This window comes from Macrobrachium rosenbergii, chromosome 56, assembly GCF_040412425.1.
Source record: "Macrobrachium rosenbergii isolate ZJJX-2024 chromosome 56, ASM4041242v1, whole genome shotgun sequence".
Classification (NCBI taxonomy): domain Eukaryota; kingdom Metazoa; phylum Arthropoda; class Malacostraca; order Decapoda; family Palaemonidae; genus Macrobrachium; species Macrobrachium rosenbergii.
The window spans coordinates 40,401,274-40,428,520 of record NC_089796.1 but is presented as its reverse complement, the minus strand read 5'-3'; the positions used below and the strand labels follow the sequence as shown (position 1 = coordinate 40,428,520).

Here is a 27,247-nt window from a genome sequence, read left to right as displayed (position 1 = left end):
TCCCTCATAGCAGCAAACAGAACTCCCAACCGCACTTATGGCACAATGACCCGGGCTATCTCAATCCTGGGGCACAGATACCACTGGCCTTTCGTCGTAGAGGATGTTAAGTTCCCTCTGCTGGGCGTAGATTTCCTAGGACACCACGGACTCCTAGTCAACGTCGCCAGACAACGCCTCCTTGACACAGGGATGTGCCATTCCCATCAGCTCTCCACCGGACCCGAGATGTCTTCCATATGCTCAGCAGCCCCCAACAGCTACACAAATTCCTGGACATGTTCAAACCAGAACTGCGCCAGTCACCTGGGGCTTCGGCAAAGCACGGCATTTTCCACCACATCACCACGATGAGCCCACCAACCCATGCCACGTTCCGACGTCTGTCTCCCCAAAAGTTACAAGATGCTAAATGGACCTTCGCAGAAATGGAATGCATGGGTGTTTTGTAAAAAGGCATCAAGCCCGTGGGTGTCCCCACTCCACATGGTAAAGAGATCCGATGGTTCATGGAGGCCCTGCGGGGACTATCGGCGCTTGAATTTGATAACAACACCAGATCACTACCCACCCCTAACATGCAAGACCTGACGGGCGCCCTCCACGGAGCCAAAATTTTCTCCAAGATGGATCTATTGAAGTTGTACTTCCAAGTCCCTGTGCATCCTGACAATGTCCCAAAGACCATCATCATCACACCCTTCGGAAGAAGCTACGCATTTTCCTATTCCACCTTCGGTCTCAGGAACGCAGGCGCCACCTTCCAGTGCCTAATGGATACCATCTTGGGAGATCTTCCTTTCTGCATCTGCTACATCGGCGACATCCCAATTTTTTCCAGGTCCCCAGAGGAACACCTTCGCCACGTCCGCACTGTCGGGAAATGTCTGCAGGACAGCGGATTAGTTGTCAGGTTCGACAAATGCATCTTCGGGAAAGAGAAAGTAGACTTCCTGGGCCACGAGATTTCCCCAGCAGGAGTGCACCCCACCTCCTCTAAAGTAAAAGCTATAGAAAATTTCCCAGAACCCCAAACCATCAAAGCCCTTCAGGAGTTCCTTGGGATGATAAATTACTACTGTCACTTCATCCCAGACGTCGCCCACATCATGTACCCCCTGACGTCAATTCTGAAGGGGAAACTGAAAACACTAATGTGGGAAGCTTCGAAACAGCAGGCACTCATCCAGACAAAAAGGGCCCTCTCCAGTGCCACCACCTTAACTCATCACAACCCCACCGCTGCCCTCAGGTTGACTACGGACTCCAGCAACATCGCCTGTGGTGCAGTACTAGAGCAACTGGTGAATGGCACGCCCCAGCCCTTGGCCTTCTTCAGCCGCAAGTTTTTGCCACCTGAGACCCGCTACAGTGCCTTCGACAGAGAGCTGCTGGCTATCTACCAGGCCGCGAGGGACTTCAAGTACCTGCTGGAGGGAACCGAATTCACAATCCTAACAGACCACAAACCCTTGGTGCACGCATTTGCAAAACGGGGACGCCTGGTCCGCAAGGCAACAGCGGCACCTGACCGCCACCTCCGAGTTCGGGTGCACCATCAACTACGTCCCTGGCAAGAAAAACCCAGTTGCCGATGCTCTGTCAAGAATAGAGATCAATTCCCTTCACCTCAGCATCGACTACGAAGACCTCACGAGGGAACAAGCAGCAGATCCGGAGACGGTGGACTATAGGACAGCAGTGATGGCCCTCAAGTGGGAAGATGTGCCCTTAGCAAACTCGGACACAACTCTCCTCTGCGACACCAGCACAGGATGCCCATGCCCCCAGGTGCCCGCATCGAGGAGGAAACAAGCTTTCGACATCGTCCACAGCCTCTCCCATCCGTAGGGGTGCCTCATGACTGACAAGTTTGTCTGGCATGGCATCAACAAGGATGTCCGCCAGTGGGCAAGGAGCTGCATCCCGTGCCAGACGAGCAAAAAACATCCCGGCACACTGAATCCAGGATTGGCAATTTTCCTCAGCCTCGTTGGTGGCTCGGCCACATCCACATCGACGTCGTTGGGCCCCTTCCACAGTCACGGGGAGCCACATACCTCCTGACGATCATAGACTGCTCCACCTGCTGGCCTGAAGCAACCCCCATGGATGAGGCATTAACGACATCATGCACAGAGGCCCTCCTCTCCAGTTGGATAAGCCGCTCGAATGCCAGACAGCATCACCATGGACAGGGACCTTTCCTGTCAGAGCTTTGGGTCTCACGCCTTGGGTGGCACAATGGCATACAACCCTGCAGCAAACAACACGGTCAAGAGGGCGCACCGCTCTCTTAAAGCAGGAACGCTGCACCAACGAGAAGTGGAAGAAACAGCTGCCCTGGGTCCTGCTGGGTCTCTGCACCGCACCGAGAGCAAATGGCGGTGCTTCCCTGGCTGAGAAAGTCCATGGGGAAACAATGGCAGTACCTAGAGAGTTCTTCCTGCCGTCAGCCCAGAAAATGCATCCAGCCGTCCCCAGGTGTCAGCCCCACCCTGCGCCCACAGTTCTCCAGAAGCAGGGGCCCACTCCGGCTGCCTTAGGGCCTCCATGATTAAGGTGCTTCATCCAATAATTGATCCTCTAATTATTGTCTTGGGGGGGGCGGAGTATTTGTAAGGGCATCAAATTGCTCCTCTTTTCTTGTGTTTCTCCTTTCAGATGTACACTAATCACGCCATGTATTTTACCTGTCTTTATTTCAGATTCTTTGTGTACCTCATCTTATGCATCATTGTATGGCCTTTCTGCCGATATGTATATCTACCTTTATACGTCATATAACAAATGATGTACGTATTTTTATGCTTCCTAAAAAACACAAATACTGTATGGACGCCGCAGGGGGTCTCAGGTCACCAGCTACCTTTCCATCCACTTTTTGTCTTGTAAACACCTGTCGAGAATAATAAAGGATCAGTCTTTCACCTCTGACTTTTCCTTGAAGCCTCACACTGGTGGCCCGGGTCAGGGACAGGTAGTGCGGTTTTGGCCCAACTATTAATGGACTAACTACAGCTGCACCCTACCATCAGAGAGACTTTAGCGGACTAACTATGGGATAAAGTTTAGGCCTCTGATAGCACCCTGCCCGATATAAACCGTGCCATTAATGGACTAAATACGGCATACCCAAAAGGGCACGTTTTGGCACTTCGTTCGACCTCTCGAACAAATCAGTACCAATAACAGACTCAATACGGCGCATTTTCCCGTGTTTTTGTGCGTGAGCAGTCAAGATGTCAGAGGTAGAACCTCAATGCAAACCCGCGAGCATCGTTTGCATGCCGCTCTCACCAACAAAGCCGGACACAGTCAAACTTACCCCGTTCTCACGCCAAAACACAGCATCATGGTTCTGGCGCGCAGACGCACATTTTCGCAAGGCATGCATCTTGTAAGGGCGTCAAATCGCACCTCTCTTTCCTTGTGTTTCTCCTTTCAGATGTACATTAATCACGTCATGTATTTTACCTGTCTTTATTTCAGATTTTTTGTGTACCTCATCTTATGCATCATTGTACGGCCTTTCTGTCAATATGTATAGCTACCTTTTATATGTCTTGTAACAAATGTTGTACATATTTTTATGCTTCCTAAAAAACACAAATCCTGCATGGACGCCGCAGGGGGTCTCGGGTCACCCGATACCTTTCCGGCCGCTTTTTGTTTCATATTATAAACACCCGTCGAGAATAATAAAGAATCAGTCTTTCACCTCTGACTTTTCCTTGAAGCCCCACAACATCAATTGTTGCTTTCGGTCATCAATGGTGGTGTGTTTCGTACAGTCATTGGCCGAATGTTCACCTTGGCAAAACAGACACATTCTAGCAAGAGGGGGTTGAAACGCAACTGTCTTTGGCCTTATGGACTTGTCCTCTCCCTTTCGCAACTCATCATCTTCCAAACTTCTCATGAGGAAATCAAGTGCCTCGAAAAACTCATCTATAGTGTAATCACACTTTCGTAAGTAATCCACTACTCTACGATATACATCGCCTTGAGAGAGCTTCTGATTAATCAGACTCATGACCATTCGCTGCCCTAAATCTACTGTATTCAAACATTTAATTTGTTCTAACAACATGGTCAACTTGATGCAGAAACTTTTCAAATCCACTTGGCTGAATTTTGGAACAAAGATATTTGTGAGTCACCAATGCAAAACAACTAAAGTTTGCTGCTGGTTACCGTAGTAATGGTCTAGCAACCCTACGCAACGTAATAGTTAGCAGCCGTTACACTTAAAGCCTTGACTATTCTAAGTGGTTCTTTCTTGAGGGCACTAAGCAAATACTTAAACTTAGTTATGTTATCTAGATCACTACGTCTGTTGACGTGAACATCAAACAATTCTTTAAAGCTAGCTTATTCACTAATTTCACCACTAAACATGGGTAAAGGAAGTTCTTTCAACTGTGATACACTAGCAAGAAATTTAATTCTGGAAAGGAGAAGGGCAATTACTTTATTCCCTCCATTGAGCACTTGATGAATTGACAATTCAAAGCTTGATTCAAACTTCACTGTACTGGTCAAATAGAGATTTCTCAACAGTTGTTCATTGCCTCTAATGTAATCAACTAGATTTTGGTACACCGCCTCAGCCACTACATCTGTCAGCAGAGCAACCAATGAGCTAAGCTGCAAGTTATTTGCTATTGAATCAGCCTTGTCACTCAAGTTATGTTAGGTTACCACTACAAAAGTTATGTTAAGTTACCACTATAAAACTTATGTTAAGTTACTTCGAAACGAGAAGGATACTGACAACGGCAGTAGTTCGATTAATTGCTCCCAATATTCATGCAAGCCCACTTGCCCCTTATTAGTCTCATCACGGTTAACAAAGATTCCATTTATGTGCTGATTGAAGTGGACACCGTCTGCTGCCTTACTTAGACGATACACCTCGGCATTCATGGGGAGGTGTCTTACTGAGTATCGTGTGCACTATACTTTGGCGCTATACTCTGAAGAGGTGATGTTGAACTGATTTAGTGTGGGATAATCATGCAATTCCGCATTACAGACAGCAATGGCTGTCATGATCTCTTGTAACTTTTCTATTATGCCCCTGAGTCTATCCCATGTTGCTTTCACAGTTTCCTCAGCCAAGTCGTTTTCCCCCAAGTAAACTACTACTAGATCATACCTGTGGTTCCAAAAGGGTAATGCAGGGCTTTCAAAGTGTGAAACAAGACCATCAGGTCGTCTAAAGACCTCTACATCTATACCTTCATTTTCTGGGAGGCGGGCCGGAAGTTGCGAATAACCAATGAAAACTACATGAAAAACCATTACTTACTGGGCATTCCTGACACCCACAGATCCAGATTATCCAGTTCGAAGGACCAAATGTCGGGAATTCTTACCTCTGATGGACTAGTTCTGAGTCGAGATGTTAGTTGACTTGAGATAACCTGTCCTGAAGGGTGAAAACCTACAAACATCTAACTGAAGGTCCAGCAAGATTCATGTAGGATTTTACAGTTTTATTACAAAATTAGACTATTTAAAATTAACATACATTAAGCTAAAGTACAACCTTAAGGACCATGTGGTCGGCTACAAGACACACAACCCCAACACAAGGAAATTTTTTCGATATCAACCCAAAAAGACTGTAATTATACATTTACATTACTTCCAGATCATCAAGCAATACCTTGGATAAACTTTAACCACGTCAGGACACAGATAACAAAGATAGAACAAGATTACTTTAGCACATTGTGAACTGGCTCTTTACTGCAAAGGTACAACTTAGCTGGGGAAGTGATAACATGGAATGAAGAGGGCTTACCTCTATGTTGTACCCTCGAGAAAATCGCCTATTGCCCCTCTGCAAGCCTCGTCATCACTTCGGTTCCCAATCAAAATGCTCATGTTGGACAATTTATCATTAATTACATTTGAATTGTTTAAAGGAGAGCCCTTCTATTACTTGAGATATTGCTTATATAGACAATCTGCCTGACACTAATACTTTTCAGATATATTCAGAAACAAATGAGAACTACGAAGTCGGATTCCTACTTCCCACTCCCCCTTACTTATCCTGAATGTTGTGAAGGATGGTCGAGAAAAAACAGATCCAATTTTTTCACGACAGGCCTCTTTTGTATACTGGCAATAGCTGGAAAGATGAAGCTCTCATGCCTTCTCATCTGATTCGAGGATTCATGATCCGACTGATGTTACCTGTTGTGCTACATGAAGATGTGTATCGTATGTTGATGACAAAGCAGAAGAGTCATCAGTACTTCCTCCTCACTGACACTCTGTAAATCTTTCGACATCGACGGCAAGCGGAGTACTTGAGTTCATTGCAGAAGAGGCATGACTTCCGAGTGGGAGCTAAGATGTCACTGGATGTTGGAGACATTGTTTGTGAAACTCGACCAAAGAAAATGGAGTTACTGGCCACTAGGAAGAATTGTTTCAGTCTAACCAGATGATGATGACATCACATGCTCAGCTAGTGTACTCTACGAAGGGGAAGAAACTCTGCAAGCAGTTGAATATATCCTTCCCCTTGAAATGGGTGCATACGAAGATAGTGAAGATGAAGAAAATGACAGAGAAGAAGCTGAGGAACACATTGACGAAGTGAATGGGAAAGAGGACACTGTACAGAGTGTCGGAGGTGAGCAAGGAGAAAGTGTAGATTCTCGTGAGAATAATAAACTCGCACTGAGAGAGAGATGGATCAGTTTAGTGATAGAAGTGAGCGAGCGAGACCAAAGAGGAGGGCTGAGGTAGCCCAAAGGCTGAGATTGCAGAATGGGTTATGAATGATGATGTATACAGTAGTGTAAAACCCAAAGATAAGACTTTGCGGAGGGTGTAGCGATGTTAAAGAGGACTTGAAGAGATAAGAAATTAGTGTTATCAGTGTTGTTGCTTCATGGTGCCGAGATGTGGTGCACAAGCGTATTTGTGTTATGTGATGTTATGTAAACCCCTTTGTACGACACGAATTAGGTGTCAGTAAGTTTTCTGAGATTGATTACTCTTGTGTTTCAGTATCGTGAGCTGCTTTCAACTGTAGCGCTGCAGTTGAGTGCAGGCCACAATGAGTCTCAGATCCTTGAGCCTCACCTGCCTAACCTTCCTATTGCTGTCCCGTTCAACCAGTATTTCTGGTGTGGAGAAAGCCATGAAAAAATTGGATCTGTTTTTTCCCGAAAATCCTTCACAATGTTCAGGATATGATAACAGAAGGGAGAAGCGGGCAGCTGAGTTTGTGGTTCTTGAACTTTGTAAATGTGTTCAAAAAGTACTCGTGTCAGGCAGACTGACTATGTTAGCAGTGTGTTGAGTATTAGAAGGACTCTCTTTTCAATGATTCAAATGCAATTTTTGATAACCTGACCAATGTAGAGGTTTTGAATGGGATACGAAGAAACGATGAGGCATGCAGAAAGGCGATGTGCATCTTTCTCAGGGGGCACTATAGAGGTGAGGTGTGTTTACTCTGCATCGTCACTTTCCAAGCCAAGGAATATCATTGCATTAAAGCGTATATGAAGTGTTCATTTGTAATCTTGTTATATTTCAGCCATCCGTGGGTTGGCGTTGCTTATGAGTAAATATAAAATAGTTCAATTATTTAAGCTTAGGATTAGAGTAAAATAGTAGCCTTTTTAGGCAGATGTCATGGGTTTTTCACAAAATTAGTCAGTTTCTTCATGTGTGATTTTGCGTACCTTGTTGCTGACTGCATGGTCCATTAAGTTAGTAATTGTATCCCCATCTCATGTCCGGAGATATTTCTTTTTGTTGTTCACTGTGAACAGGGGTGAACGACCCTTTCAATTCATGCATCTGTTAACTTTGTTTAGTTAATTTTGTAATAAAAATAGAAAAAAACCCACCTGGACCTTGCTGGACTTTTGCCTAGATGTTTGTTGATATCGCCCTTCAGGACTGACCATCCTAGTCATATTCCATCAGGGGACTTAGAGCCTACCCAGTTGGAGGGAAAATTCCTGACATACAGTATGTACATGTTACAATGATTCGCTAATTTTCAAATATTAATATTAAATGTAAACACAGCAATATATTGATAAAATGATATTTCACTTACAGAATCTATTTGTACTGTACAGCATTATATTGATCTGTTATCATCGTAACATATATAATAAAAATCGATCGTCCCAACATTTGTAATGTTTACGTTCTGAGAATCAGCTGATTGAGCCTGCTCCCGAAAGAATTAGGAAAATAATTTTTTAGTTGCTAAAAGAAACGAATGTATTAATGGAATTATTTTTAATTTTGTACATAAAAGTTTATGATACAGTAATTCATATTTCATTAAGAGAGAGAGAGAGAGAGAGAGAGAGAGAGAGAGAGAGAGAGAGAGAGAGAGAGAGAGAGAGAGAGAGACTGGTATTTACAAATGAAGTCTCGGCACAGTAGCTAGGGATGAGACATGACTTTACAGGCTGGGAGGAGAGTAGGCTACACTATAACCTTGTGTTGCTTATGTATGAAATTCAGATTTTAAATTTTTGTTTGCGGTGATTAGAGATGAAACATTAAGAGTGATAAAATACTCTCTTGTGTACTGTTATACTATGTGTGATAATCACAGTCAACTAAACTTGTAATGAAGCAAAGTTCAGTAAATCATTAAAAGAAAAAGCAAAATTTGGCAAATGTACCTACAGTAAAAACAATTACAAATGTTGGGATGATCGCTTTTTTTACACATATTACGATGATAATACATCAATATGACACAGTATAAATGGATTCTTCAAGTGAAATAACATTTTAATGATATTTTGGTGTTTTTTTTTCTTTAAAGATATGTATACTGTACTGAGAGAGAGAGAGAGAGAGAGAGAGAGAGAGAGAGAGAGAGAGAGAGAGAGAGAGAGAGAGAGAGGTTGAACTGAGGTGTTTATGAACACTGGTAAGCTGTTTTGTGATTTTGCTGGCTTTTAATTTAGCATTTTATTAATATTATGCTGTGTTTACATTAATATTAATAACTGAAAATTTGTAAATAATTTTATTATCATGAAAAATTCATGAAAATAAAGTGAAAATACAGTCATTACTGAATATTGCTCTGCAAAAAAATTTGCTAATTAGTAAATTTTCCACAACATACTGTATTTGGAGATAAGTTCCACAGAAAACCAGCGATTAACTGAAGCCACGATTGCTGATCCACGATCTAGTGTGGACCCACTGTATTCATCTAAAAATTGGTTCTGGGTTACGGCTGATGAACCTAGTTACGGAGCCGTAAGCATCGTAATCCTAGTCACAGTGGTTACGGTGCAGCAAGACTAGAACATGCCTAAGGGATGGTAGACTGGAACTACTGTAGTTTCTGAGTGTGTACATACTGTATTGACCGGAGATCGACCTGATTTGGTCGTTCATGCATGTGTGTGGAGCGTAAAAATACCAAACAACGCTACAGTATCACTCACATGTTTGATATTGTTGCAGTGAGTTGTCTTGCCGTGTTGCTCCGTTGTTTCGCCTAGCATGACGAAGTTTACCTTTACTATGGCTTCTAAACAGCAAAATGGTGCATCTGATGGAAGTGACTCCAAGAAGAGGAAGGTCATCTCATTAGACGTCAACTGGAGATTGTTCAGCGGTCTGAAAAAGGTGAGACTTTTTTTCTCTAGGCTCTGTTTGGAACTGAGCATCCATTGCCCTTAAAACCCCAACAGGCCAAGTTGGAACAGCAGGAGTACCTGTCAGTTCATCGAATCTGGTGTTAAAAATTTGTAGAACTAACGTGCAGACCATAGTATAAAGGATACGGCAATTGAAATTCCACATTTTTACAAAAGAGATATTAAATATTAGGGTAAGATATTGGGCCGTGACATGGTAGCTATGTCTGCTGCTGCCTGACACACTTCAGAAAATGCATTTATGAAGACTTCACATGCTTATTTCAGTTCGTATGGCAGTTTCCTATAACACATTTTGTTAATGAAACTTCAGGCTTTTGAAAGGTTTCTTAAAGTTTTATTTTGTTGTTGTTTGACCAATTAAATATCAAGTGAAAACCTTTCAGGTCAGACAAACACTGAGATCAGGCATGCCCTTGGCCTCTGTAGGATTGTAAAGTCACCACATCGACGTCAGCGGGTGCTTCAAAGGCATCATTAATTAAGTCTCCGCTGAGCAAGTTTTCTTTGGTGACTTCCCACTTTCTTCACACTCAATTCGTCACGCCTAACGTGCCAGGTCACGCATTTTCTACCATTTCATTTTTATATGTATTTGTCCAACTGTCATGAATTATGTATCGTATGTTTCTTTATTCGCAGGCATCAAGACTGTATCCATAATGAAGTTCTATATGTTTTTGTATTGTAAATTGTACATGTTCGCCGCTTATTATTGTTAATTGTTTTTGACCTCCGGTCACGCTCAATGTCATTGTCTTCCGCGGTTCGGCGCCAGTCGGCCGCTATATAAACTGCCTGAATCTGTAATAAACCAGCAGTAACTTTTACCTGCTCGTTTCTTTTGCACCTCTTACAGTGGTGACCCCCTGGAGTATCCCGGATTCATTAGCGGACCGACATGGCAACTCAGTCTTGGCTCCAGGAACTCTCCAACGCTCTTAGCGGCCTAAACACGGCGCTGTAACCAGCGTTTGAGCGTGCTGACTCTCGTCGGCAAAACCACCAGCGTCACTAACGGACCCACACGGCACACGAAAGTGCATTCTGACGCGACTACCCCACTCCAGTAAGAGGGCAAAGGAGCGAGCATGGACGTGGGTATCCCCTCCTTCGGTGCAGTTAACCGTGGACCTCGCGGACTCGGAGGTCTGGAGCAGGGTGTCTCCCATCTCACCTGCGCCCCCCCGCACCTCCACACCCACGCCAGTTCCCGAACACTCCATGGCCCGGCAACACAGTCGGCAAAGACACCCCGAAACTGCCTGCCGCCCTGCTCGTTCACCCGCTCAAAAACGGGTGGGCGGCGCCAGCAGGACAAACCGCCATGGCAACCGAAAACCCAGGGGCCCAGAACCAGTAGGCTTCTATGTCTGCGACACCATCTCCGCAGGATGATGCTGGTCGACACAGGGTCTTTAGATCGATCTTCCCGCATCCAGGAGGACCGCAACCAGAAACCAGACCCGCCACCTTCCTGACGGCCGCCAACGGATCCCCATCCTCTCCTACGGCACCAGGCCCTGTCGATCTCCATCCTTGGCCAGAATTACTCCTGGAACTTCATCGTCGCGGACGTAGAAACCCCACTCCTGGGGGCCGACTTCCTGGCGCACTTCGGCCTGCTAGTCGACGTGGGCTGTAAGCGTCTCCTTGATACTGACTCCTACCGGTCTCTCCCATTAACAGTGGGACCCAAGGCACCCACCATCAGCTCCGTCGCCCCCCACCAGTATGCACACCTGCTGTCGGAGTTCCCCAAAGTGTTCAAGCCCGAACTTCGACAAGTCCCCGGGGCCCCAGCCAAACATGGCATAGACCATCACATAACAACTAAAGGCCCCCCGACACATGCAAAGTTCCGAAGGCTTCCCCTACAGCTTCTTCAGGAGGCGAAGAAGGCATTCGCAGAGATGGAGCGGATGGGAATCTGCAGAGAGGCCTCCAGTCCGTGGGCCTCCCCCTCCACATGGTGCAGAAACCGGACAGCTCCTGGAGACCTTGCGGTGACTACAGACGTCTCAACATTGCAACAGAGCCCGACCACTACCCTTTGCCCAACATGCAGGACCTCACGGCCTCCTTTCACGGGGCCAAGGTATTCACTAAATTGGACCTTCTTAAATCATACTTTCAGGTACCTGTCGCACCAGAGGATATACCAAAGACCGCCATCATCACGCTGTTCGGCCATATGTGTTCGCCTTCTCCACCTTCGGATTGAGGAATGCCGGGGCGACCTTCCAGCGGCTCATGGACAGCATCCTCGGGGACCTGAAATTCTGCGTCTGCTACATTGATGACATCCTCATATTTTCCAGGTCTCACAGTGAACACCAAAAGCACATCAGGGCAGTCCTGCGGCGCCTCCAAGAGAATGGCCTCGTCGTCCGTTTTGACAATTGCACCTTCGGCGTCCAGAAAGCAGACTTCCTGGGCCACGAGGTATCCCCGGCAGGCGTCCGCCCACTCACATCAAAAGTAGCAGCCGTAACCAGGTTCCCAACCCCCACCTCCGTCAAGGCCGTCCAGGAGTTCCTTGGCATGGTGAACTTCTACAGGCGGTTCATCCCCGGGATCGCACACACCACGGCCCCCTGACGGAAGTTCTCAAAGGCCAACCAAAGTCCCTGTCTTGGGGACCCAGCCAGCAGCAGGCCTTCTCCCTGACGAAGGCTCCCTCGCCGAGGCAACCGCCTTGGCACACCAGGATCCCAAGGCCCTCTCCAGCTAATGACGGATGCCAGTAACGTCGCCTGTGGGCTGTCCTGGAGCAGGTCATCAATGGTGCCCCAGCCCATCGCCTTCTTCAGCAAGAAATTTAATCCCACAGAGACCTTCCTGTACCGACAGTCCGGCATTTCAAGTTCCTCCTGGAGGACGCCCTTCACAATCTTCACGGACCACCAGCCATTGGTTCACGCCTTTCACGAAACAGGGGGACGCATGGTCTTCCAGGCAGCAGCGCACCTCTCAGCCATAGCAGAATTCACCTGCTCCGTCAGGTACCTCCCCGGCAGGAAAAATCCTGTAGCAGACGCCCTCTCCAGAGTCGAGTTGAACGCAGTGCAGCTCGGAGTAAACTACCAAGACCTCGCCAGAGAACAGGCCGCTGACCCAGAAACCCCAGCCTACCGCAACGCCATCACATCCTTTAAGTGGCGGGACGTGACCCTCGCCCCCGGAGGCCCAAGTCTCCTCTGCAACATCAGTACAGGTCAGCACCGCCCCTTGGTTCCAGCCTCACGTCGCCGCCAGATATTCGACATAATTCACGGCCTCTCACATCCCTCTGGCAGAACTACGACCAAACTGCCCTCAAAAGTGTTCGTCTGGCACGGGTGCAGAAGGGCGCCACGTCCTGGGCGAAACAGTGCCTGCAGTGCCAGACCAGCAAGGTGGGTCGTCACACGCAGTCCGGGGTAGGGGGGTTCCCGCAGCCAGAGCGCCGCTTCGGCCACATTCATGTCGACGTCGTCGGGCCCCTTCCCCCATCAGGCGGGTCCAGATACCTCCTGACGGTGGTAGACCGTTCGACAAGGTGGCCTGAAGCCACACCCATGCAGGAAGCCACGGCCAGCGCGTATGCCGATGCCCTGCTTTCCAGTTGGGTTAGCCGCTTCGGCGTCCCGGACCACATTACAACCGACATTATGGTCTGCCCTGGCTCAGCTGCTGGGGACCAGGCATCACACCACCACAGCGTACAACCCGGCGGCCAACGGCCTGGTCGAACGGTTCCACAGATCCCGGAAGGCGTCCCTCATGGCCTGCTGCACCGCCGAGGACTGGAAACATCAGCTGCCGTGGGTCCTCCTCGGTTTGAGAACCGCCCCCAGAGCCAATGGCGCCCCGTCCGCAGCCGAAAAAACCTACGGGGAGCCCCTTGTGGTCCTGGGTGAGCTTGTGACAGAAGATCACCACACCCCAGCACTGCAGAGGCTCTGCGACGTGGCCGGCAAGTTTGCCCCTTGCAAGCACATGTACACCAGCAGGTCGGCCACCTTCACACCGCCAGAGCTGTCATCCGCCACCCATGTCTTCATCAGAGTCGACGCCGTTCGCCCGCCACTGACCAGGCCCTACAGGGGCCCCTTCCGCGTGCTGGAGCGGAACAGCAAGGCGTTCCTGCTGGCACTACCTGGGAGGAATGTCTGGGTTTCAGTAGACCGCTTAAAGCCCGCCTTCCTGGAAGAGAGCACCGACGTCACCGCAGCACCTTCCCCGCCCAGCCGCCCTTCGCCACGCCCAGGCCCCCGCAAATGGCGGGCGCGCGGCTGTCCCAGGAAGGGTCCGCCTGCACCAGCAGCCCAGCACCCTCACGCGTGGGAGACCCCTCCGTTGTCTTCAAGAAGCTGTGGTACCCTTCAGCGTCCCAGCAGATACAAAGATTAGTCAGACGTGTTCCACGTCTTGCAGGGGGAGTATTTGTAAAGTCACCACATCGACGTCAGCGGAGTGCTTCGAAGGCATCATTAATTAACCCCTTCGCCACTGGCCTGTTGCACTGCCGATAACGCTTGCATACCGCATGAGACCGCGAGTATATCAGTCATCATTTGCTCCCACTAAACTTTCTGTTATTCATATTTGTCATTTATATTCTTATGTGAAAACATTGTGTACATACCAATGAATATTTTCACCACATTGGCTATATACATATATATACATATATATATATATATATATATATATATATATATATATATATATATATATATATATATATATATATATATATATATATATAGAAAAAAAAGAGGAATATTTAGTGGAAAAAGTAATTGCAGAAATAGAAATAGTAGTAAAGTAGTAGAAATAAAGTAGCAGAAAAAGTAGTAAAGTATTAGTAAAATAGTACTAGTAGTAATAGCAGTATATACTAGTTTTCTTACGGAAACAGTTAGTATACATCAATGAATGTTTATGGCATTGGTAATAATAATAATAATAATAATAATAATCATAATCATAATAATAATAATAATAATAATAAAAAAAAAATTCAACAGTAATACCACTACTACTACAACTTGTAGTAGAAAAAATAATGATAATAAAAATTACATGTTAGTGTAAAAAAAAACAACGAAGTTTTCAAAAAACATAGTACACTTTCCTGTTGACCGAAAATACTCCTCTGCCCAAGCATTCATCCATTCACAGTCTGTCAATATCATCATCACAAAAAAGAAACAAAATGCATCTCGTGGGCAGGTGAAGTCGGGTGTGCAAACAGAGATCACATTGTCACCCTCCGTGAAATCTGGGCGCTTGTCACAGAATGGATCTGTTATGAACTGCCAACCTTCATCGACAATGGGTTCAATGTCTTCTAAAATCTCGGTGTCGCTGTCATCCTCTAAGCAACTATAACAATCACTATAATCATCTGACAGATCTGGCAGGTATTCCTACCCAGGATTTGAAATACTATCATCCGACATCATGATACTGAAAAATAAAAAAACCTGTAAAATAACTGCAATCAAAAGGAGAAAAAGTTTAGCCTTCGAATCCAAATGGTTTACTCACAAGATCGTGACAATGTTTCATACATAACAGCTTGAGGCGCACTGACATGTGCTGCTGGACGATACCCCTTATAATATCCCATATAAATATGACGTCACGACGACCATCGGACACTCATTGGCTAGAATGAATAGTGGGTGGAGCTTCTGCACCTCTCTCATCGTACACAATACTACGCCTGAAACCCATCCAAGCTGAAGAAAACAGCTCTGCTTTTCGAGGAGGGATGAAAGACGTATAGGCGTACGTCGCTGTCTTTTATTACGGTACCGTAAAAGACGTACATGTGTACGTCCCGGTGGCGAAGGGGTTAAGTCTCCGCTGAGCAAGTTTTCTTTGGTGACTTCCCACTTTCTTCACACTCAATTCGTCACGCCTAACGTGCCAGGTCACGCATTTTCTACCATTTCATCTTTATATGTATTTGCCCAACTGTCATGAATTATGTATCGTATGTTTCTTTATTCGCAGGCATCAAGACTGTATCCATATTGAAGTTCTATATGTTTTTGTATTGTAAATTGTACTTGTTCGCCGCATATTATTGTTAATTGTTTTTGACCTCAGGTCACGCTCAATGTCATTGTCTTCCGCGGTTCGGCACCAGTTGGCAGCTATATAAACTGCCTGAATCTGTAATAAACCAGCAGTAACTTTTACCTACTTGTTTCTTTTGCACCTCTTACAGGATGACCGTGCAGACCATAGTAAAGGATAAGGCATGTATTTTAGAGCACGTGAAAGGCACTGCCCCTATGAAGGCTACAGTCATAACGAAGCAGCATAGCACCAATACTGTTGAGATGGAAGGTTTGTTGTTGAAATGGCTTGAGGACCAGAATCAACAGCATGTTCCATTGAGTCTTGGTGTGATTCAATAAAAGGTTAGGGAGTTGCATCAGGCAGTATTCAAGAAGAATGGGGAAGGTAGTGCAAGTGAACCATTTGTAGCCAGTAGAGGTTGGTTTAACTAGTTTAAGGCTCATGCTAATTTGCACAACCTTAAGTTGCAAGATGAAGCTACCAGTGCAGACCAAGAAGCAGCAGACAGATTTCCTAGTGATTTGGCTGAGATGATTAGGAAGGGCAGTTATACTGCTGATCAAGTTTTAAATGTAGATGAGACAGGCTTAATTTGGAAGTGTATGCCAAGTTGTACCTACATTTCCAAGGACGAGAAGTCAGCACCAGGTCATTAAGTTAGTAAGGAGAGACTGACTTTACTTCTTGGGGCTAATGCTAGTGGCAACTTCAAACTTCAGCTCTTGTTAGTCTATTTGGCTGAAAATCCAAGGGCTTTAAAGGGCATCTTCAAGTCAACTTCCTGTCATCTGGAAGTCTAAGAAGAAGGCTTGGGTGACACTTGTCATCTTTAAGGTCTGGTTTCTTAAAGAATTTGTGCCAGCAGTGAAAAAGTATTTAAAGAGGAAGGGTCTGCCCATTAAGGTCTTGCTGGTGATAGACAATGACCTGGTCACCCTCCTAATTTGAATGAGTTGCTTGCTAATATGGAAGTAGTCTACCTTCCACCAAACACTACATTGGTTTTACAACTGTTGGACCAGGGAGTCCTTGCTAACTTTAAGGCATACTACACCAGGAGAACAATACACAATGTCCTCAAGGCCGTCGAAGGTAACAAGTTGAATGTGAAGGAAGTTTGGAAGTCATACACTATTGCAGATGCTGTCAAGAACATTGCAAGTGCTTGGAACGAGGTGAAGAAGTTGAATTTGAATGGGGCCTGGAAGAAATTGTGTCCGCAGTTTGTGAGTGGCTTTATGGGCTTTGAGAAGGAAGAGGGTGGTGAAGATGTGACCAGGAAAATTGTTGGGCACATTACGAAGCTAAATTTGGTGGAAGCTGAGGATGCCACCGAGGAGGATGTCACTGAGCTGCTGGAATCCCATGGAGAGAAGTTATCAGCAGAGGACCTCATTGAGCTGGAGAAGCAGATGATCAAGGAGGATCAAGAAGCATCAGCCCCAGAGCCCAGGCTACAAAGTGGTAAGGGCTTGTCAAAAGCATTGGCCCACTTTGAGCAAGGCTGGAGCTGATCAAGGCTGAGGACCCTAACATGGAAAGGTTCACCAGGTTCAGAGAGTGATCATGGATGTGCTAACCTTTTACAAGGAGACTCTAAATGAGAAGCAGATGAAAAAAAAAAGTATCTGATCTAGGCTGGAGATTTATGGGTACAAGTATTCCAAGAGGCAGTCTCCAACACCATCTGCCACTCCTAACCTGGGTAAGGAATTCTTCACTCTTGTTTTTGTTTACACCTGTATATAAAATGTTTTATAAAATGTTATACATTTTACAAGACTGTTACTGCAATTTATATTTACTGTACGTTACATAATCCAATAATCTTTATGATTTTTATCATTGCAGAGATGGGCTATCAAGATTCCCCTGAACCTGCAGCCTCTCCAGCTCCATTAGGTAAGGAACACTTCACTATGCTTTCATTTGTTTTACAGTAAATTGTTTTATACTGTCATGTATAATATATTCACTGTTGCATAACTTATTTTTTTTCATTATTATTCCAGGATTAATACTCTTTTCAAGAGATAACCTGGACACCCCTGAACCCTTCATGGGTTTCCAAGGTCCAGCACCTGTACCCTCTCCAGCTTCATCACGTAAGGAATTCTAAACTTTTTTTTGTTTAAAATGTTTTATAAATTGTTGCAAACTTTAGAAAAAAAGTTTACAGTACTGTAACGTACTGCTACATAATAACTGTTATCATGGTATCATTCCAGATCCAGAAGTTATCCCCTCCTCCATGCCTAACTCACCTGAACCTGTACTCTCTCCAGCTTCATGAGGTAAGGAGTTCTTCACGTCTTTTTTCTTTTAAATCATTTGACTGTATAAAATTGTAATATTTATATTTTATCGCAAACTGTACTCTACAGTACTATACTGTACAGTACAATAATCTTTATCATTCCAGAAATGACAGTGGTCTCCCCCCCAACCCCCCAAAAACCAAATTCACCTGCACCTGTGTCCTCTTCATGTCCATCAGGTGAGGAATTCTTCACTTTTTTTTATTTTTATATTTTTCTTAAAAATCATGTTATATAATACTTGCAGTACTGTATTACGTGCTGTATCATTTTTATCTTTATCATTTCAGACTCCCAAGCACCTGCATATTCCACATCACAGGCCTGTTCTATATCGACATATGGCCATCCCAGTAAGCAACCAACCACTAGAATTAGGTAAGGAATTCTTCACTTTTTTTTTATTTTATGAACTGTTATACATTTTATAAAATACTGTAATATTTATACACGTACAGTATTGTACTTTATTCTAATTTTTATCGTTACAGTATCATTCCTGACTGCTAAGCACCCTTACTGTCTTTTACTAAGCTCCATCATGAAGGCATATATCTTTCAAAATCACTGAAAGGTAAGGAATTCTTCACTTTTTTTCATTTTAATAAATTTTTGTACACCGTACTGTATGTACCTGTACTGTAATTTTATCCTTATTTATTCCAGATTCCCTAACACATGCACATCTCCATTTCCCACAGCCTACCCTACATCTTTCAAAATCACTGAAATTAGGTAAGGAATTCTTTACTTTTATTTTCATTATTATACATTTTTTATATTGTTCTATAAAATACTGTAATAATGTACATATTATTCTTTATTGCATACAGGACTGTACAGTACACTAATAGTAAATTTTTACATTCCAGACTCCCCTGAATCATGGCCACACCAATAGTTCTCCAGGGATTATTTAGCATGACAATTTCAAATTTTTTACTAATAGTAAATTTTTACATTTCAGAATCCCCTATAAAAAAGTATAAGTACATACAGCTACAATATCAAGTCAAAATTTGGAGGTTTTTGGATGAGCACCTCATCAGAATGCAGGTAAATACTGTACAGTATACCCAAAGGGTTAAAGGCAAGGCTTTCATCACTTTTTTTTTTTATTACGATGTTCTGAGTAACAGCGTTTCCGACTCACAGCGTGCCGCTAGAATGGAGCCCCTGCCATAACCTGGGGACTGCCTGTATTGACAAAATTTGGGGCAAGGGTACGAAAATGCCATTTGACATTTGCAGATTGATCTTTAGGCAAATTGAGATATCTCTATTATCCTAGAGATTACCAGTTGAGTGCCATCCAGCTACATTTTGCCCACTGAGAAGGTTAAATATTGCTCCCTCCCTTTACTGGGAGAGTGGTACACTAAGATAGCTTCCTACATGGATTCAGCATTTTAGGGAGCTAGTAACTGAGTGCCATCCTGTTACAATAAGCCTGTTGAGAAGATTAAACATTAGCTTTCCTTTTTTATTATGAGAGTGATGTTGTGCTAATAGCTGAGTGCCATCCTTTGATCTTAGTGTTTATTAGGAGAGTGGTAAAATAAGATGGCTTCCCAAGTGGATAAATAATTTCATGGTGCTAGTAACCGACTGTCATCCTGCTAAAATTTGCCTAATAAAAAAGGTTAAACTTCGTCCTTCTCTTTATTAGGAGAATGGTGCAACAACAGTTTGGTTATGCATGTGAATACAACAGTTTGTTGTGCTAGCAGATGAGTGCCGTCCTTCTACAATATGCCTACTGAGAAAGTTAAACTTCAGCCCTTCTCTTTATTAGGAGAGTGAAACTGAAAACAGCCTCTCATGTGGATACAGCATTTTGTTGTGATAGCAGCTGAGCATCGTCCTGCTACAGTGTGCAGTGAGGTTAAACCTCAGCCCTTCTCTTTATTAGGAGAGTAGTACACTATAATACAGTACCTTGCCATGTGAATATAGCATTTTGTGTGCTAATAGCTAAGTGTCATCCTCCTCCACTTTGCCCTTTGTAAAGATTAAACCTCAACCCTTCTCTTTAATAGGCGATTAATGCATTAAGATAGCTACGGTGCATTCGCCCTTTTCTTCATTATGACTGATGTGGTAATTACACACATATACACACACACATACACTCTACTTAAATTTATGTGTAATCCCAAAAGTGGAATTTTACCTTTGTATTTCCAGTTTACTTTCAGCTCACTTCGATTCTCTTTTCATTAATTTCATGCTTCTCACACTTTTTACGATCTTCTCTGTTTTTCGTCTTTCCGTTGGAATTCTACTACTATTTAAGCTTTGTTTGGTCCATACGTATTTTATGTCAGATTATACTTGAAATCAGTTTTGCTAATAATAATAATAATAATAATAATAATAATAATAATAATAATAATAATAATAATAATAATAATAATAATAATAATAAATTTAATGAATTTCCTTTACTCATTATCGATATTTTATTAGTTAATGGTTTCTCATAATGTGTCTTGCATTTGTTTTCCCCCTCTAACTAAATGTTAAGTACACAAATCCCTCAGCCTCTGCTGTTCCTAAATCCATCTACAAATTCCTGCTTCTTTCAATGTCCTTTTCGCATTTATATATTTTTAACTCATGTCTCTTTTTCTATGGCACACTCACAAATCTGGTTTCTGTATACATAAATACTTTGCATCCGTGTACAAACGCACATGTATGAAATATTTTGGCTATAAGTATGGGTGAATCAATAGAGAAACTTCTATAAAACTAGTCATATCCCTAACCTCTTACATGTACTACTCCAGAGTTCGTCATAATGTCTATGCTAGATGACATGAATTTACGATGTTTTGTTATTTTGTAAAGTCACCACATCGACGCCAGCGAAGTGTTTCGAGGGCGCCATTAATAAGTCTCCGCTGAGCAAGTCTTCTTCGGTGACTTCCCATTTTCTTCACACTCAATTAGTCATGCCTAAAACGTGCCAGGTCACGCATTTTTAACCATTTTTACTTTATACGTATTTGTACAAGTGTCACACATTATGTATCGTATGTTTCTTCATTCACGGGCATCAAGACTGTATCCAGATTGAAATTCTGTATGTTTTGTATTGTAAATTGTACTCGTTCACTGCATATTATTGTTAATTGTTTCGACCTCAGGTCACAGTCAATACCATTGTCTTCCGCGGTCCGGCGCCAGTCGACCGCTATATAAACTGCCTGGATCTGTAATAAAGTAGCAGTAACTTTTACCTGCTCGTTTCTTTGACACCTCTTACAGTGGTGACCCCGGAGTGACCAGAGCCATTAGCGGACCGACACGGCGACTTAGTCTTGGCTCCAGGAATTCTCCAAAACGCTCTTAGCGGGCTAAACACGGCGCTGTAACCAGCGTTTGAGCGTGCTGACTCTCGTCGGCGTACCCCACCAGCGTCACTAGCGGACCCAAATGGCGCACGAAAGTGCGTTCTGACGCGAGTACCCCACCCCAGTAAGAGGGCAAAGGAGTGAGCATGGACGCGGGTATACCCTCCTTCATGCAGTTAACCGCGGACCTCTCGGACTCGGAGGTTTACCTACCTCCCATCGCACCCGCACCCGTCCCCGCATCGAGGCCCTCCCGGACCTCCACACCCATGCCAGCGCCCCGAACACACAATGGCCGGGCAACACAATCGCAGGCCGCCCTCACCCTAAAGCTGCCGCCTTTTATACAGGGGAACCCAACAATGTGGCTGCGTAGGGTGGAGAGCCACTTCAGGGTGGCGGACCTGACGGACGAAATCTTGCACGCCGACACAGTGCTCAGCGCCTTTCCGGAGGACGTGTACAAAAAACTCGCCTCACGAGTACCCGAGACACACACCCTCACATAAAGCGGCACGAAAAAATTCCTGCTCGAAGCGTGCTCCCTGCCCATCGCCGAGCGGGCCGCCCGTGCTATCGACCTTGCCGTCAACGCATGCCACGACCTCAACTCAAGAGACGCATGGAGCATGGTCGTGGATCTCCTGTCACTGCCAGATTTCGACGGCACAAAAAAGCGACAGGAGATAAGCTTCGCACGGGAAATCTACCTTCGCCAGCTCCTCCAGGAGGTCCGCACCCAGATTGCTCACCCCTACACCATGCCCATCGAGGACCTCATAGGGACGGCGCAACACCTTACAGACTCCGTCAAGGCTTCACAGCTGCTAAAACCGGCCACAAAGTCGGTCAGCTCCGTCCAGCCGGAAGAGGACGTAGCGCAGACCATCAACGCCGTCGCCAGGAGACGTCCTCCGAACCACAACAGATGGAGTTCCCCGGGCTTCTGTCGCTACCACAAGTGGTTCGGAAAGGATGCCCGAAACTGCCTGCCGCCCTGCTCGTTCGCCCGTTCAAAAAGCGGGGGTGGCGGCGGCCAGCAGGACAAACCGCCATGGCAACCGAAAAACCCAGGGGCTCAGAAACAGTAGGTTTTTACGTCCGCGACACTGTCTCCGGCAGGATGATGCTGGTCGACACAGGGGCCTTTAAATCGATCTTCCCGGCATCCAGAGAGGACCGCAACCAGAAACCAGACCTGGCCGCCTCCCTGACGGCCGCCAACAGATCCCCCATCCTCTCCTACGGCACCAGGCCCCTGTCGATCTCCATCCTTGGCCAGAATTACTCCTGGGACTTCATCGTCGCGGACATAGGAACCCCACTCCTGGGGGCCGACTTCCTGGCGCACTTCGGCCTGCTAGTCGATGTGAGGCGTAAGCGCCTCCTCGATACCGACTCCTGCCGGTCTCTCCCATTAACAGCGGGACCCAAACCCACCATTAGCGCCGTCGCCCCCCACCAATATGCACACCTACTGTCGGAGTTCCCTGAGGTATTTAAACCCGAGCTTTGACAAGTCCCCGGGACCCCAGCCAAGCACGGCATATACCACCATATAGCGACTAAAGGGCCCCCGACACATACGAAGTTCCGAAGACTTCCCCCTCAGCGCCTTCAGGAGGCGAAAAAAGCATTCGCGGAGATGGAGCGGATGGGCATCTGCAGGAAGGCCTCCAGCCCGTAGGCCTCCCCCCTCCACATGGTGCAGAAACCGGACGGCTCCTGGAGACCTTCTGGCGACTACAGGCGGCTCAACATTGCAACAGAGCCCGACCACTACCCTCTACCCAACATGCAGGACCTCACGGCCTCCTTTCACGGGGCCAAGGTATTCACTAAATTGGACCTTCTTAAATCATATTTTCAGGTACCTGTCGCACCAGAGGACATACCAAAGACAGCCATCCTCACGCCGTTCGGGTCCTATGTGTTCGCCTTCTCCACCTTCGGATTGAGGAACGCCGGGGCGACCTTCCAGCGGCTCATGGACAGCATCCTGGGCGACCTAAAATTCTGTGTCTGCTACGTCGATGACATCCTAATAATTTCCAGGTCTCACAGTGAACACCAAAAGCACATCAAAGCAGTCCTACGGCGCCTCCAAGAGAACGGCCTCGTCGTCCGTTTTGACAAGTCCACCTCTGGCGTCCAGAAAGCAGAGTTCCTGGGTCACGAGGTGTCTCCGGCAGGCGTCCGCCCTCTCACATCAAAAGTAGCAGCCGTAACCAGGTTCCAGACCCCCACCTCCGTCAAGGCCGTCCAGGAGTTCCTCGTGATGGTAAACTTCTACAGGCGGTTCATCCCCGGGATCGCACACACCACGGCCCCCTGACATAAGTCCTCAAAGGCCAACCAAAGTCCCTGTCCTGGGGACCCAGCCAGCAGCAGGCCTTCTCCCTGACGAAGGCCGCCCTCGCCGAGGCAACCGCCTTGGCACACCAGGATCCCAACGCCCCTCTCCAGCTGACGACGGATGCCAGTAACGTCGCCTGCGGTGCTGTCCTGGAACAAATCATCAATGGCGCCCCCCAGCCCATCGCCTTCTTCAGCAAGAAATTCAATCCCTCAGAGACCTGCTACAGCACCTTCGACAGGGAACTCTGCGCGATGTACCGCGCAGTTCGGCACTTCAAGTTCCTCCTGGAGGGGACGCCCTTCACAATCTTCACAGACCATCAGCCACTGGTTCACGCCTTCACGAAACAGGGGACGCATGGTCTTCCAGGCAACAGCGCCACCTCTCAGCCATAGCCGAATTTACCTGTTCTGTCAGGTACCTCCCCGGCAAGAAAAATCCTGTAGCAGACGCCCTCTCCAGAGTCGAGTTGAACGCAGTGCAGCTCAGAGTAAACTACCAAGACCTCGCCAGAGAACAGGCCGCTGACCCAGAAACCCCAGCCTACCGCAACGCCATCACATCCCTTAAGTGGCGGGACGTGACCCTCGCCCCGGAGGCCCAAGTCTCCTCTGCAACATCAGTACAGGTCAGCCCGCCCCTTGGTTCCAGCCTCACGTCGCCGCCAGATATTCGACATAATTCACGGCCTCTCACATCCCTCCTGCAGGACCACGGCCAAACTGCTCTCAAAAAAGTTTGTCTGGCACGGAGTGCAAAAGGACGCCACGTCCTTGGCGAAACAGTGCCTGCAGTGCCAGACCAGCAAGGTGGGTCGTCACACGCAGTCGGGGGTAGGCGAGTTCCCGCAGCCAGAGCGCCGTTTCGGCCACATCCACAATGACGTCGTCGGACCCCTTCCCCCATCAGGCGGACCCAGATACCTCCTGATGGTGGTAGACCGTTCGACAAGGTGGCCTGAAGCTACACCCATGCAAGAAGCCACCGCCAGCATGTGCGCCGAGGCCCTGCTTTCCAGTTGGGTTAGCCGCTTCGGCGTCCCGGATCACATCACAACCGACAGGGGCCGCGCCTTCCTGTCCGAGTTATGGTCCACCCTGGCTCAACTGCTGGGGACCAGGCATCACACCACCACGGCGTACAACCCAGCGGCCAACGGCCTAGTTGAACGGTTCCACAGCTCCCTGAAGACATCCCTCATGGCCCGCTGCACCGCCGAGGACTGGAAACATCAGCTGCCGTGGGTCCTCCTCGGTTTGAGAACCGCCCCCAGAGCCGACAGCACCCCGTCTGCAGCCGAACAAACCTACAGGGAACCCCTTGTGGTACCGGGAGAGCTCGTGACAGATGAACGCCATACCCCATCACTGCAGAGGCTCCGCGACGTGGCCGGCAAGTTCGCCCCTTGCAGGCGCACGTACACCGATAGATCAACCACCTTCATGCCGCCACAGCTGTCATCCGCCACCCACGTCTTCGTCAGAGTCGACGCCGTCCGTCCACCACTAACAAAGCCCTACAGGGGCCCCTTCCGCGTGCTGGAGCGGAACAGCAAGGCGTTCCGGTTGGCACTCCCTGGAAAAGACCCCTCCGTTGTCTTCAAGGAGCCGCGGCACCCTTCAGCGTCCCAGCAGATATACAGATTAGTCAGACGTGTCCCACGTCTTTTGGGGGGGAGTATTTGTAAAGTCACCACATCGACGCCAGTGAAGTGTTTCGTGGACGCCATTAATTAAGTCTCTGCTGAGCAAGTTTTCTTTGGTGACTTCCCATTTTCTTCACACTCAATTAGTCATGCCTAAAACGTGCCAGGTCACGCATTTTTAACCATTTTTACTTTATACGTATTTGTACAAGTGTCACACATTATGTATCGTATGTTTCTTCATTCACAGGCATCAAGACTGTATCCATATTGAAATTCTGTATGTTTTGTATTGTAAATTGTACTCGTTCACTGCATATTATTGTTAATTGTTTCGACCTCAGGTCACAGTCAATACCATTGCCTTCCGCGGTCCGGTGCCAGTCGACCGCTATATAAACTGCCTGGATCTGTAATAAAGTAGCAGTAACTTTTACCTGCTCGTTTCTTTGACACCTCTTACAATTTAATTGGACGCAGAGCGAAAAAACTGTATATGAACTCACTTCAACAATAACTTTAATACAGACAGATTTTAATGCACAGAACATAATAATAATAATAATAATAATAATAATAATAATAATAATAATAATAATAATAATAATAATAACATATGTTTAAACAATGTATACCTTCTGGAAAACTTCCAAGCACAATGAGCCTGAAATAGGATGACTAAATAACTTGATATCAATACGCTATAAATATACAATTACCTGTGATCTTGACGTATGCCGAATAATTGAATCCAAAATGGATTCAACATGGGAAGCTTGTTCGAATTTGTGAATGTCAATGTAAGAAGGATCCCTCGTAATACTGTAAGGAGGTGGCAACAAAGGATGCGTCAAAGTGTATCCAAAGCTATTCACCATAAAAACATATGCATCTTTAATACCTGAAGGATAGAAAAAAAAAGAGAATTAATCATCAGGGCTACTTGATAAAAAACGGTTTAAAAGATTGATGATTGTTTTTAACAATTCATTAAACAAATAATCTCTGATAAGAAATTTCATTATTTTATGAATAGAAATTGCTGCCTTACTAAATTTTTCATTGTGTTTCTAAATGGGTGACCATACAATAAGGCACTTTGGAAAACCTGCAAATTGAAGATATAATTTGCATTTTCCAGAGATATACAGTCATTTATATAATGTACCTTCAGTGAAGCTAGAGGTACCACTCACTTCTTCAACTGTTAACATTCACTTTTTCTTTCATCAAAAAGTACACTGTAGAATTGGTTAGAGGTGGCATTAAAACAAAAGACTTCAGATATGTGCATCGAGGTAAAATGCAAATTACCATCCGTTGAAATTTGTTCTTATGAGAACACAAACCATCGCCTTATGTGGGGGTATTTTTCAAAGACATTCCCGGTTACGTTCTTCCCACCTGGTAATGCCAACTTTTCAGTCATGTATGCGACCGGAGGAAGGATAACCCTAGTGACCACTTGTACTTTAAGAGGTGCAAAAAAATGAGCAGGAGAAAAGGTACTGCTACTTTATTGGAAACGCAGGCCGTTTATATAGCGGCGGACTGACGTCGCACAGAGGAATACAATGGAGCCTCGGTGACCTGAGGTCAATTACACTTGACAATAATTACAGTGCATAAATACAATTCATGTGAAAAGAAAATGGACAATGACCGACATGACAACATTCTGATACGTGTACAAAAGAGACAGATACAAAATAAATTAATAATAATAGGTATAAATTTACATAGAAAAGCATGGCTGGTTCGATATGGCTGATTTTGCGTGACCCGATCCTATAGGAGCGGAA

General features: G+C 45.9%; 1 protein-coding gene across 1 annotated transcript in view; it reads right to left on the bottom strand.

The window, feature by feature from the left end:
• Nucleotides 1-26,384, bottom strand: part of LOC136836354 (VWFA and cache domain-containing protein 1-like) — a 185,264-nt gene extending 158,880 nt beyond the window's left edge. Inside the window, exon 1 of the mRNA XM_067100538.1 lies at nucleotides 26,165-26,384. Coding sequence (XP_066956639.1) covers nucleotides 26,165-26,323 — 159 coding nt within the window. The 5' untranslated portion in view covers nucleotides 26,324-26,384. The remainder of the gene's footprint in view (nucleotides 1-26,164) is intronic.
• Nucleotides 26,385-27,247: the final 863 nt, after the last annotated feature.